This window comes from Peromyscus maniculatus, chromosome 12 (assembly GCF_049852395.1).
Source record: "Peromyscus maniculatus bairdii isolate BWxNUB_F1_BW_parent chromosome 12, HU_Pman_BW_mat_3.1, whole genome shotgun sequence".
NCBI classification, from domain to species: Eukaryota; Metazoa; Chordata; class Mammalia; order Rodentia; family Cricetidae; genus Peromyscus; species Peromyscus maniculatus.
In genome coordinates, this window is record NC_134863.1 from 79,012,745 (window position 1) to 79,027,016 (window position 14,272).

General features: G+C 49.1%; 1 protein-coding gene across 7 annotated transcripts in view; it reads right to left on the reverse strand.

Annotated features, from left to right (window-relative positions):
• Tiam1 (TIAM Rac1 associated GEF 1) overlaps positions 1-14,272 on the reverse strand; it is a 403,079-nt gene that overhangs the window by 109,899 nt on the left and 278,908 nt on the right. For 6 of the 7 annotated variants that reach the window (XM_015987745.3, XM_076549156.1, XM_076549155.1 and 3 more), the window contains one exon: positions 1,203-1,650. In XM_015987745.3, coding sequence (XP_015843231.1) covers positions 1,203-1,650 — 448 coding nt within the window. Of the gene's footprint in view, positions 1-1,202; positions 1,651-4,881; positions 5,005-14,272 lie in introns of those variants that run through there. The other variant, XM_042259522.2, reaches the window with a different exon arrangement.

Here is a 14,272-nt window from a genome sequence, read left to right on the forward strand (position 1 = left end):
TACAAGATGGGGAAAACTCGCTGAGAGCAAGCAAAAGCAGGCAGAATGGGTACATTCATTTCTCTCTGTTTTTGACTGTGGATTGTGGTGATATATTGTGTACCCAAATAAACCTGCCTGAGGATCAGAGGACAGAGCCAGCCACAAGTTCTTAACTCTACGAAATCCTCAGCCTAAAGAGAGTGATTTCCTGTTTCCTCACACCTTATATACCTTTCCATACCCTGCCATATTACTTCCTGGGATTAAAGACATGTATCACCAATGCCTGGCTTTCTTTCTCTCCTATACTGGATCAAACTCATGTAGCCCAGTGTGGCCTTGAACTCACAGAGATGGATCTCTGTCTCCTGAGTGATGGGATTAAAGGTGTGTGCCACCATTGCCTGGCCTCTACGTCTAATCTAGTGGCTGGCTCTGTCCTCTGATCCTCAGGTAAGCTTTGGGGTACACAGTATATCACCACAGTGGATGCGATGTTATGTGACTAGTTGCACGGGTTCTTGCCTTGCCTTTCCCTAAATGGTAGATTGTTACTTGAAATTATGATGACTTTGGTTGGGCTATTTTATCACATCAACAGACGTGAAACCAAGACAACCACGAAGTTCAGGAAACAAGGAATGGTATTACGCAGGGGTGAGGAACACGCCAAGAGAGTTCCTGAATAAGAGACACGAAGCTTCCGTTTGTCAGAAGAATAAGTTCTAGAGGCCAGCCCACAATGTTGCACACAGAGTCAACAACGCCACATCATATATTTAAAAAGTGGTAAGTAGCCAGGTGTGGTGGCAGGTACCTATAATCCCAGCTACCCCTGAGGCTGAGGCAGGGTGATTACCAGGTCAAGTCCAGCCTGGGCAACCTGGTACCTCACAACAAATATGAAAATACAAAGAGCTATAGGGGTGTAACACAGAGCTAGGGTACTTATGCAACTCACACACTATGTGAGAGCCCCTGGTTCTGATTCCTAGTATTGAAAACAAGAGACAGAAAAAGAAAATTAAATCCCAAACCAGATCTTTCGGGTCCTCTGTGATGGCCCTTATCTCCACCATTCTCATCCCAGGATTTAATTTTTTTTTTTAAAGTACATCTAATGTGTTTCTACCACAGTAGACTATGTTCTAGATATACAATTATGAAATATTTCATAACTGTACCTGTGGAATGCACGCAGCTGGGCCAGCCTCCCTTACCTTTCAGGGACACCCAGTAATGCTTCCACTTCCTCCGGGTGGCAGACTCCACCTTCTTATTCTTCTTGTGTACCAGGAAGTTCTTGACGGCCAGCGCGCCAGCCTTGCGCACGGTGCCCTGCGCGGCCGTCAACAGGATGTCCGACTGGCCCGGGGAGCTGAGGGTGCCGCTGCTCTGCTCGTCGCTGTGCGCGGAGCCCGCCTCCTCCAGGCTCTCGCTGTTCGTGGTGCTCATCTCCAGTTCCCGCCTGAAGTTCTCGTACACCCCCTGGCGCGCGGCATCCCCCGTGGAACTGCTGCCGCTGTCGCTGCCCACGAAGGCTCGGCCGGTGGGGGGTGAGTAGCTGGAGTTGGTGGCATTAGATCGCCTGGACAGGAGGTCCGTGTCGGTGGTGGCCCCTTCGATCCCACTGTCTGCAAATTCGCTGCCCTCGCCCGTGTTAACATCCTTAGGACGAGAAAGGGAGAGAGAAGCAGACATGCATCACGCGCGCGGAAGGAACTTGGGAGCACTTGGTCCAGCCTGGGGCTCTGCAGCAGAAAAAGGCCCACCGGGCTCCTCTTGTTGCGGGACCGATCCCTCCTCCCGCCAGCGCACTGCAGGACGGCTCGGCGAAACAGACCCTCCGCCACCCCAAATGCAGCCTAATGATTCAGAATGTTCAAGAAATATAAAAGGCACAGGGAACACTTCAAAGAGCTTATCGTTTATCTGACTTAATTAGCTAATTGGCAAACCAGCTATTGAGATTCTACCACCACCATGCTGAGGGAGCTCAGAGCCCTCAGCCACCTCAGCTGGCCTTGAACTCCGAGATATTAAGCAGACCAATTAGTTAGCTGTTCTGGAGGTTGGGGTTACAATACATAACTAGATCTTTACAGCTGATACTTAAAAAAATAAAAATAAAGGGCCTGATTGGGAGTCTATATTATAATGGGGTGACTAAATAGATTGCTAGCACACCCACTCACCCAGCAAGGCCCCATATCCCCGAGAGCAGGCAAGAGTCCTCATGCCCTAATCAGCCCGGCTTCCGGAAAACAGCCTTTCCCTCTGCATTGTGCTAAATCGGCCCGTGGGGCCCACAGCTCCCAGGCCCCTCTCCAGTTACTTTGCCCTTTCAGAGCTGGGGTGGAAGGAGCCTGAAGTAGGCAACTCACCGCCCTGGGCTGAGTGGCAGAGCCGGACAACTGCCAAGACGCTGGGGTATCAATTCCCCGTGGAAAAGGGTTTGAAATTTCCAGAGCTGACCCTGTACCCCAGGAGACTATTTCCGGGTCACTGAGGTAGGTTCTGAAGTCAGAATCTCAATTGCTCTGAAGTACTACAGGTATTTGCATAAACAATAATTAGAGGATGGTAGTAATCCAGGGGAGACAATGATAACAGCATGGGACTTGCGAGCTTGAAGGATGAGAAACGAGACTGATTCTTCTCAAAGGAAGACAATAGGACCTGAGTGTGACACAGGGGTAAGGCAAAGCCGTGCACAGACTGGCAGTTTGGCCATCTGTGGGGGCACCATCAGTCTCACTAATAAGTAACGGTGGTCAACACGTGTCAAAGCTAAATGCATACTCTGAACCACCACAAAAACGAATACTCTGAACTTAAATCTGTGCTGGGAGGCAATGGGGCAGACTTAGTCATACCATAGCTAAGACTGTGCCGCCACACCGGGCCCAAATAAGTACCATGCCTCTGTCTCAGTTCACAGTTCGCGGTTATAAAAAACCTCGGAGAGTAACAATATGCTCAGGAAGGCGCGGTGGGTCAGAGGCGGCAGCCATAGATGCGCAGGCTACCAAGCTTCAGCTCCATTCCCGATGGAGTTCGGATCCCTGGCAGGAGAAAGGACGTGTGGGAGACAAAGCCATCACAGAGGCAGCTGAGATCAAACCCTGTATCAAACCCTGTATTGTGTTTAGCTCCAGTTTGTTCTCCAAGGGTCTGAGAGTTGGAAGCTTGGTCCCCAGCACAGCAGAGCTGGGGGGAGGTAGAACCCTTAAGAGCTGGAATTCACACACAGGAAGGAAACTGAAAAAGAAGTGGAGGGGAGGGGAAGGTGGGGCCTCATGGGAGGTATTTAGGTCATTGTGTGTGTATGTGTGTGTGTGTGGGGGGGAGGGTCTTACCCTTGGGAACCACCAACGCTGGTCTTCGGAATCGATTCCTGCAAGAGTGAACTGCTAGAGAAGTCCTGGTCCCCTCAGTCTCTACCACTCCCCATCTGACCACGCAATCGCTCCCTCTCAGATAGACTCCCACGGTGACGCTCTGTGCCAAAAAGACCTCAACAACGCCAGCGGAGGCTGGAACCAAGTTCCTGGACGTCCCAGACTAAGCTAAATCCATGTCTTTTCTTTACAAATTAAGTAGCCTGGGGCATTTCATTATGGCAGTGGGAAACAGACCAACAGACCCTGTGCCTGCTGGCTCTATTGCTTTGTTTTTTGTTCTTCTGCCTAATAACAGCCATGGAGGGTCACAAAGGACCCAGATTCCGTTAGTAAAAAGATCCACTACACAAACAAAAAGCAGCATTATCAACCCACATGGCTCTCTGGCAGGGACATTTACCATATGTGTCCCTGTGGATGTTAAGACAATAAGGAAAGCTGACAATCTTTAGATAACCAAAAGCCGTGGAGGACAAGAAATCTGCGAATTTCTTCGATTTGATTTCCATGGGTCTGTAAGTCCTCGGAAGACGGCTGGGCCTGTATATTTGTTGCTGTTTTTCTATTGCTGTGATACATAACCAAGGCCATGTACAGAAGAAGGGGTTTATTTGGACCCATGGTTCCAGACAGATAAGACTCCATCAAGTTCAGGAAAAGTGGCAGCGAGTAGCAGTCATGGTCGCTGGGACAGATGCTGAGGGTTCACATCTTAAACCGCAACAAAGAAGCCAAGAGAATGAACCTGGGATGGTCTTGAACACTCGAAGCTCACAGTGACACACCTCCTCCAACAAGGCCACACCCCCAACTGGGGACAAAGTATTCAAATGTCTGAGACTATGGGGGAGATTTCACTCAAAACTACCACAGAAATGTATGAAGGAACTAGCTGTAACCACCCTGAGAAGCCACACAGGCAATATCCTCCACAGGAACGACTTCAGTCCAAAGAAGAAAAGAGATGACGCCACACCTCTTAGAATTCCCAGAGTCCTTGAACAGGAAGGAACCTTCCAGAACCATTTCCTTCACTAACCGCTAGGCACACGAGGGCTCGGAAAGTCCTAACTCTGGTTAGTGGCAGATGGGAGGTTTGAACTCATGCTGCTGAGAGCCTTTCCCACTGTGGAGCAGGGCAACCCTGTAGCTCAGCTGTGGGACAGCCTGTGACCAGAGTTTTGCCTGCATTATTCAACTCCATCCTTCCCCACTTGGTTTAATGTATCTCCAGTTTTCTCTGGAAAAGGCTGAGGGAATTGCTGGTCTGTTTGTTTTAACCTGCACAGCAAACAGCTAAAAGCCAACAGTGGAAGGAAGCAGAAGAGCTATAAAGAGGACAATGGGACGCAGAGGGTGAGAGCTGGCCGGACAGCTCTCAATGCCTATCTTTTACAGTTTACAACAAGCCTACCAACCGTTCCCTCCTGTACAGACCTCCTTGCTTCCACCTACGCCAAGTGTTCAGGTAAGGAAGGACTCTAGGGACACTCACCTCTATGTCACACCTGAACATCTGCTCATGCCAACTGAAGCTGCAAACTTGCAACGGCCCAGGTTGTGTGTGTTCAGCTCGGCGATGGTCACCAGATTGAGCCAAGATGAGATTGCTCCAGGTAGGAAGCCTGTGGGCCCCAGCTCAGCTCACAGACTTTCAGGGCACATGGCTCAGTGTAATCGCTGGGGAGTGTCCTTGGATCTGCCCAAGACACACCACCTCATCCCAGACGTAGCTAATTGGGCTCAGTAGCACACATTCCCCTCTATGTGACCTAACCCATTGGGAAATAGATGTCAGCTGCCCTGCTCCAACCCCTACTTAGTCAAGATGCTTGGGCTGTCCCAGATAGCCTGAAGCCCATGCCCTAGCACTGTGGATGATGGGGTCAATAAAGCCAGAGACATTGCGCAATACTCTTCTCTCTTTCCCTCGCTGTGACACAAACCTTCCTTGTGGTCATCTTTTGGAAGGGCTCTTCCTGCCCTTCTCGGTCTCTAGGCAATTTCACAACTGAGAAACCTGATCCTCCCCACATGGAGAAGTACCTAGCAACCTCCAGACTCTTCCCTGCAGCTAGAAGACTGACCCCAGGAAGGAATGCCTGGAGGCCATGCTGTCTTCTATAACATCAAGGTTCCTTCTCACCTAACTCAACACCTCAGCATCTGCTCTCTGCCAGCCTATTTAGCCAAATACTAAATTTTAATTTCAAAAATCAGAGGAGGGCTGGGGAGATGGGTTCGAGGTGAAATGAAGCGTCTGCCATGCAATTACGAGGATCAGCCTTGGACACCAACCAACCTCCGTCAATGTCAAGTGGGAGGCGCACTCACTGGCAATTCCAGTCTGACACAGACACACACACACACACACACACACACACACACACACACACACACGCACACACCCACATATGTGCGCCCACTCACATTTGCATCCATACGTGCGAAAACACGTCTACACACATACACGCATACCACATGCATACGCATGAAAAATCCACTGGCGATCTAGGGGCAGGGCTCAGTGATGGAGGGCTGCCTAGCCCTTGTGAGGCTCCGGGACCCCCCAGCAGGGACCAGACAAGAAGAGTGTAGCAGAGGAGATCAAAGGAAGTGGGAAGACCCTAGCCAGATGAAAATAACTCCCTGGAGCTCCAAGTCACAGCCCCTACTAGAAATGCTGCGTGGAAGAGATCTCCAGTTCCGAGCAACATCCAAAGGGCAGGGGTGTCCTTACATCTCACTCTCTCAAGACAAATGCCCCCAACCAGCTAGCTCCCATTCCACTGGCAACTTTCCAAAAAGGGTGCCTGTGCTTCCCTACTGGGTGCGCAGGAATCCAGCTGTAGCTCATAGCATACTGCAAGCGGCCAGGCAAGGGCCAGCCTGGGGCCCCTTAAGCTGTAAATGAGTTCCTGTACTGAAATTTCAAGAGGCAAAACCAAAGCCTATTCCTACTCCCTTAAAAACCAGAATCACCAACATGGAGAAAATATGGACTGGTGACGCCTTGTAGCAAGGCTCTGTCTGGGTCTTTGCCCAGCAGACTTACAAAGAATCCAAGGGAACAGCTAGCTCCCTGTGCGCGGGTGCAGAACCAATTTTGAAAAGCTAATTAGCCACAAAGTGCAAGGGCCCTGTGACAATTCAGAAAGCAGCAAAATCAATTGGCCACTTGTAGCTAGAAGTAGAATGCAATCAGAAACTGTTTTTCTTGGTCAGGTTAATTTCCCTGATGGATGTAGCTTAGTCCAAATATACCTGTCCAGAGAAAGCTGTATACACAGCATAAGAGAATTCACTGTTCAGTCGAGAACAAAAGAGCGTTGACTTGTGGAGGCCTTTGAAATGGAACTGTTCCTCCTATGCCCCCCCCCCCGCCCCTCTCACATGCAACACACACACACACACACACACACACACACACACATACACACACACACACACACACACACACATACACATACACACACAAACCTTGGTTCTCAGTACCTCCTCCTGGACATACAGTATACTGTCCTTTAGTAATCTCAGGATAAAAATGCTAATTCCAGGTAAAAGACTATACTAATGCAGGCCTCCATTTCTCATATATACAATGGGCAGGCGAGCAAAGGTCTCCTTGGGCTTCCTATCGGCACCGAGAACCCTGGGCCCTGCGTATGGCAGGCAAGCCCTCTACCACACAGCCATGCCTCCAGCTACTCTGCCCATATCTACTTAATAAAACGCTTCATGATCTGCTAAGTGATGGTGTTAACCCTGGAATAGTGCCTCAAACATGCCGGGCACCCTGTACCGGCACACAAATGTGAGGCCTTCCTTCCATGGGATAAAAGGCATCGTCTCCAAGCTTCCCGTACCAACGTGGAAGGGAGAGTGCCTCTGAGGAATCCGGTATAAACAAGATCTCCTGAGAAAAACAAGCAGGGAGATAGGTGGGAGCTAAATGCTAATTAGGCATTTAAATCATCTTCACGCTCTGGAAACAGCACAGCAAATAAGAAGATGATGACGTCATCCACACTGAATTACCAGTTTATGGGGCGCTGCTGATAATTATCATTACTAACTTGCTAGAAATAGGAGCCCAGCGCTCTCTCCCCTTTTCATCCTCTCTCAAGGCAGTAAGTGGCTCCATGGCTTTCTAAGTTTCCAACAACCATTTGTCCTCTAATTATTCCCAGTGGGAGTGACTCACGACTTCTCTCAATACAACTAAAACTGAAATTCTTTTTTTGGTGGGGGGGAGGAGCAGGGTTTCTCTTTGTAGCTCTGGCTGTCCTGGAACTCACTCTGTAGACCAGGCTGGTCACAAATTTACAGAGATCCGCCTGCCTCTGCCTCCTGAGTGCTGGGATTAAGGGTGTACGCCGCCAGCACCTGGCTGGAACTGGAAATTCTTAGTTACTAAAAAGGGAATCCAATACATAGTACATACAGGGTAGCAAATGTTGTAAACATTTCTTCGGGTAACTGCTGATGCTTGAGTGCTCTAGTCCACGTGGCATGAGTCATCCCCAGCCCTTCCTTCATCTACTCCTCTATGGATGCGCTTCTGCCTCCCAGCCATCCTTCCTCTACTTCCTGGACCACCTCGGGTCTGTTTTCTTCCCTGACTACCTCCACATCTGTTACCATGGCAAGCTTCCTTCCACTAGCCCAGGGCCACACCCTATCTATCGCCTGATAAACTTTCCCAACACGTTAGGGTGGGTTCCAGAGCCCTGCACACAAGTCCAGCCTCAGCCCTTGGCTTTGGGTGAACTGAGACACTCCTCCTTCGAGGGCACGGTTCCAACAGCTCTTTCTTGCAGGAATATCCATCTTCCTTGTTTTCTACAGCCTTTCCTCTCCCTTTCCCTCCAGCAGTCGCCATGCCGACCCCTCTGCGCCACGTCCACTTCCCCTCGCCAGCCGTCACCATGCCGACCCCTCTGCACCATGTCCACTTCCCCTCGCCAGCCGTCGCCATGCCGACCCCTCTGCGCCACCTCCACTTCCCCTCGCCAGCCATCGCCATGCCGACCCCTCTGCGCCACCTCCACTTCCCCTCGCCAGCCATCGCCATGCCGACCCCTCTGCACCATGTCCACTTCCCCTCGCCAGCCATCGCCATGCCGACCCCTCTGCGCCACCTCCACTTCCCCTCGCCAGCCCTACCACAGCCACACGGGGATCCTTGCCGTTGCTCAGACATGTGAAGTGGCCTCCCTCCCACCTTCCGCTCAATAGCCAGTCCTCTCCTCTCCTTCAAACTCCAAGTCCAACCTCTCTTAAGGCCACCATCTGAAGTTGCCTGCCACACCCCCCAACGCCTCGACACCCCAGGAGCACTTCTGCTGTAGCGCATCACTTACTATTGCACTACCCAGTCTGTGCCACGTACACCCCCGTTTCACTGCGACTCACTACGAGCTCTGGAGTTTTTCTCTGTCAACACATCCCAAGTGCCAAGAATAGCGCCTGGCATGGGGTAGGCACTTCAAACATCATTACTGAATAAACTAACTGCTGCTCATTTCCCACCACTATCTCAAGACGCGGAGAACATTTCTTGTGGAGAAACATTCTACTTTGATGTAAAGGTTTAGTCATTGCCAAGCTCACCAAGGCTCCCCTAAAGTTGAGATGATGAATGAGTCTTAGCCGTAAAGCTTACATTTACAACTTCAAGCGGCTCTGTGCCGTCTTCTGTGGGTACAACCACAATTCATTTAAAATCTTTATTTAATTTTTCAAAGTACACACATATACTCAGAGGGAAACAGGGTTACCTTATGGACCCAGAGCTCTTGTCCGTGGGTGTTCCAACATTAACTGGGCCCAGCTGACAGATGAAAAGCAGGTCATGTTCTTTGCGGGGCTGGCTTCACAGCCACATCCAGCAGGCCCTCACATCCCAGGATGCTACAGTCCTGGTTCTGGCCTCTCACCCAGTTAGGCTGTCCGATCATCGCTCCCACACTGTTCTGACACAATGTGAAGTGCGGAGCACACACTTTCCTCTACTGGTACACTACAGTAAAAAACTGTGATTTTTCACACGCTTGAACTTCCCCGCCTCTTTTCATAGAAATGAGCAGCAATCCAGGAATGGACCTGAGGTCCCTAAGAGACCTGCCTGCAGGGGATCCCTGCAGTTCCTCCTTTCCCAGCTCCCTCTGCAGAGGTCAAATCCTACACAGGGCAGCTGAGCAGCAAGCACACTGTAAGGGATGAGGAACAGACTGGACACTGATGCTTTCCAGTGAGTGACCCAGAAGTCAGAGACTCATACAAACACAAAACAAAACCTCATAGCCACACAACTAGGTTTAATTTTTTTTGTTTTGCTTTTGTTTTTGTTTTTCAAGACAGGGTTTCTCTGTGTAGCTTTGAGCCTTTCCGGGATCTCGCTCTGTAGCCCAGGCTGGCCTCGAACTCACAGAGATCCGCCTGCCTCTGCCTCCCGAGTGCTGGGATTAAAGGCGTGCGCCACCGCCACCCGGCTCTATGTTTAATTTTAGATAATAAAAATGTAAATGTAAAGATATTTACATGAATGTAAAACTGGACTATTCCTAATTTAAAATGAATTAATGAGCACTTCTTACATTTCTATTCCAATTACTAAAGCGATGACTATTGCAAGACACACCCCCATACAAACAGAAGCTCCTTAATGTCTAGAACATTTCTGAAGTGCACACAGTGGTCTGAGAAGTGTGGCTGTTAGCCAGTCTCCCAACTACGCACCCACCACCCACTGCCTCCAGAAAGATCTTGGCAAAGGAGTCGGACGCCCTTGTTGGAAATGGATGGGCTTTTTTTTTTCAAAACAAGTATCTCACTTCAGATTGTACATGCCAAAAACAGTGAGATAAAGACGGAAGTTGCCCAAAATCAAAAACAAACAAAACAGAAGGTAGAAGAAGGAAAGAAAAAGAGAGAGCTCTAGAAAAAAATTCTATATGAAAATACTTTGTTTTGTGAGGCGTTAGTGTAAGAAATCGTTTTTTAAAGTACTCCTTTATTTACTTTTTAAAAAGTACTCCTTTATTTACTACTTTTTAAAAAGTACTCCTTTATGCAGGCCTGAGTGTATGTATGTATGCCACATGTACGCAGGAGCCTACTGAGGCCAGAAGGGGGCATCAGGTTCCCTGAACGCAGAGTGACAGATGATTATGAGCAGGTGTGTGGGTGGTGGGAACTTAACTCAGTTCCTCCCCAAGAGCAGCCAGTGCTCTTAACTGTGGGGCCATCTCTCTAGCACTTAACAAAGTCACTCCTCACCGGACATCTCTAAATGGACTTTAGGGGACCCACGATTCCCAAAGATGATCTCCAAAAAGGTGTGGTCCATAGGTGTATGTCAGAACAAGGACCAAGGTTTTTAGCTGGTTCTCAAAGTATCCAGGACAAAGGTAAAGGCTAATTAGCTATGGGGCCAATTTCTAGCTCAGGCAATACACTCATTTCTGAGTCGTGTGTGCTAAGTGGTCAAACCAAACAAAAATTTTAAAATCAAAATGATTTTTCTAGGAACTTAAGATACCCTTCTGATCTAATACTAGGCCCTTCAAGCCAGGCATGGTGGCGCAGGCCTTTAACCCCAGCACTCAGGAGGCAAAGGCAGGTGGATCTCTGTGAGTTCAAGGCCAACTTGGTCTACAAAGTGAGTTCCAGGACAGCCAGAACTGTTAAACAGAGAAACCCTGTCTTGGAAAAACAAAAAACCTAGGCTCCTCATCCTAGTAAAACTATCAACTGTTATTTGTTGATCAAAGGAAACATCAGGGATAGCTTCTCGAATTTTCCTGGTCATCTAATGAGAACCAGCAGTACTAATTTCATTTTTAGCCAACAAGGCCGTTTTTCCTTGGACAGAATTGAGGATCTTCACCTTACAGTCTAAGGCTGTGGAAGGGAAGCGAAAACACCGTGGAGTTCGAAGACCAGAATTTTTTTGGTTTTTTTTTTTTACTTTATTTTACATGCAGGTGCCAGATCTCCTGGAACTGGAGTTACAGACACTTGTGAGTGCCTAGGTATTGGGAATTGAACCCAGATCCTCTGGAAGAGCAGCCAGTGCTCCTAACCCCTGAGCCATCTCTCCAACTTGAAGACCAGAATTTTGAGATCTTACACCTACGCTCTTCAGGTCTCCCTCTGTGGTGGTCTGAATGAGAACAGCCCCTATAGGCTCACAGATTTGAATGAGGAGTGGCACTATGTGAAAGGACTAGGAGGTGTGGCCTTGTTGGAGGAGGCGTGTCCCTGGGGGTGGGCTTTGAGGTTTCAAAAGCCCTTGCCAAGCCCAGAGGTACTCCCTCTTCCTGCTGCCTGCAGAAATGGATGTAGAGCTCTCAACTACTGTTCCAGCATGTGGTGGTTTGAATGTAACTGGCCCCCATCATCCCATCATCCCATAGGGAATAGCACTGTTAGGAGGCGTGGCTTTGTTGGAGTGGGTAGGGCCTTGTGGGAGGAAGTGTGTCACTGTGGGGGCGGGCTTTGAGGTTTCCTATGCTCAGGATACTGCCCAGTGTCTCAGTTGATTTCCTGTTGACTGTAAGATGTAGGACTCTAAGCTCCAGCACCACCCCTGCCTGCACGCCGCCAGGCTCCCCGCCATGATGATACCTGACTGAACCTCTGAAACTGTAAGTTGAGCCCTCTCAATTAAATGTTTTCTTTGTAAGAGTTGCCATGGTCATAGTGTCTCTTCACAGCAATGAAAACCCAAACCAAGACACAGCCCCATGTCTGCCTGTCTTCTGTTATGCTCCTCACCATGATGAAAATGAACGAAACTTCTGAAACTGTGAACCAGCCCCAAGTAAATGCTTCCCCTTGTAAGAGTTGCTGTGGTCATGGTGTCTCTTCAGAGCAACAGAACACTGACTAAGACACCCTCCTTCCCTGAAAGGCTATGGAGTCAGGTAAAGAGGGTCTGGGAGGTTCCTCCAAGGAGTTGGCATCTTGAAACCAGGCTGAAGTGAATCCCTAAGGTCTAGCAGAGAGCTCGGCCTCTTCCTGTTCCCACTAGATACCAAGGTGCGCAGACTTCCTGAGACGGCTGAGAGGTTGGCAACAGGCCAGCACACCTCGGCCGAGACCTCCTCACGCCTCTCTAGAGTCTCTGGCTCCTTGCAACAGGCTTCATAGAGCCAAGTCACATTCTATCACTTCCCCCTTGGGTGAAGGCAGGTCTCCTCAAGTGTGCACAATGGCTCCAAGCCAAACCTTCCCTCAGGCACTCCACAGACACGCGAGCCTGGCCAGATCACCAGCGGCAGCGTCCTCTCTCTCCTGCTCATCCTTTGAAAGCCTCAGAGCTGCAGAAGACGGGACTCCAGAGCACGAAGCCACGCCTTGCCTTCCTAACTGAAGCCACTATTTAGTGGGCATCTCTTACTTCGAGAGCCAATGTCCTAAGTTGCCCATTCCTTCCCTCCTAGAATGCTTAATCTCCCTGGGAGTGTCCTTTGAAAAGAACCCAGATTCATGAGTTTAAACAACCAAAAGGCAGGAAGCAAAAACTCCCAAGCCCAGACTTGCTGACACCTTTGACTCTGCATGACCTTGGGCTACCCTCTCCTTAATCTGTTTCCAAAGAACTGGGAACCGAAGAGCCAAGTTCAGCCCGAAATCCAGCAAGCCGTCAATGAAATCCAAGGAGCAACCTACTCTGTACTGTTGCTGAAACCAATAACTAGACTCTGCTCCATTTGTTCTCAGTACAAACTACATACAGCATGTGTACATGTCCAAAACACACATGCCCAGACGTGTGAATTAAACAAATAATTGTGTGCCAGATACCATGGCTCATCATATATGATACTTTCAAAGCTTACATGTGAACTCTACAGCTTGCCTATTTCAGTAACAAATCCAACCACTGAGCACACAAAAACAGGAAGAATGGCCAAAGCTTCTTTTTTTGATCATTTTCAAATCAAATGAAATTGGCCACATTATTTTGGATCCAGTGTATTTTCTCCGGGCTGAGAGGTCGCGCGTTCTTGGGCCAAATGTCTGCCAGGAACTTTTTCCAGTGGGAGTGAAATGGTTGACAAAACTCCATCACCAGGGCCGACCAGGAGACTGAGATCTATGATTCAAGCTTGCTACAGAGGTCCCTTGGGTCAAAAACTTTGAAAAGGAAAAGACGCATTCTTTTCAAGGAAGCTTCCACACCCACCATCTCTTAAAATACTCTGTTTGGAACACAGTGCGCTCGAACTTAGACTAGGAAAATGTGGGTGGATGGATAGTGTTGTGCATAATTCTGGGGTTTGTTTCAAGTCATTAAAGATCCTTACTCAACATATAAAGTCAATACCAAAATAATACTTCCGCTCATTTTCTAGGCTCCACAGAAGGCTTCCAAGCACGGCACTCCTTTCGGCTCACCTAACACAATCCTGCTGGAGGATGGTGTCCCTCTCCCCGGAGGAAGTGACTTACCCAAGGACGTCCAGCGGATAAGCAGACAAGCCAGCATGCAAATGGCCTTCTTAGGATTCCTAGTCCATAGCACTTTGCATTACATTCTGAGACACCACACTTAGATGATCTCACTTCTGTATATTAACTTGGGAGGTCAGCAAGCCAAGGGATGGAGATTTCATATTGCAGTCTCCCAGGGGAGCCCTCAGCGGAGCTGATCTAGATGGGAGCATCGTCTCGCTTTGCCCCTGTTCCATGGGTGGTTGGGATTTAAAGGCCTGAAGCATGTGGGGCCAAGCCGGGGTCTGGCTATCTCTGGTGTTATAACCATGGAGACAGAATGTAGCTGGGTAGCCCTCTCCAACCTTACAGAGAGTAAGGTTGAGTCATTCCAGGCAAAGGTGTTGTCTAGGTCAACATACCCTTTGCCAAGGCAGGCAGAG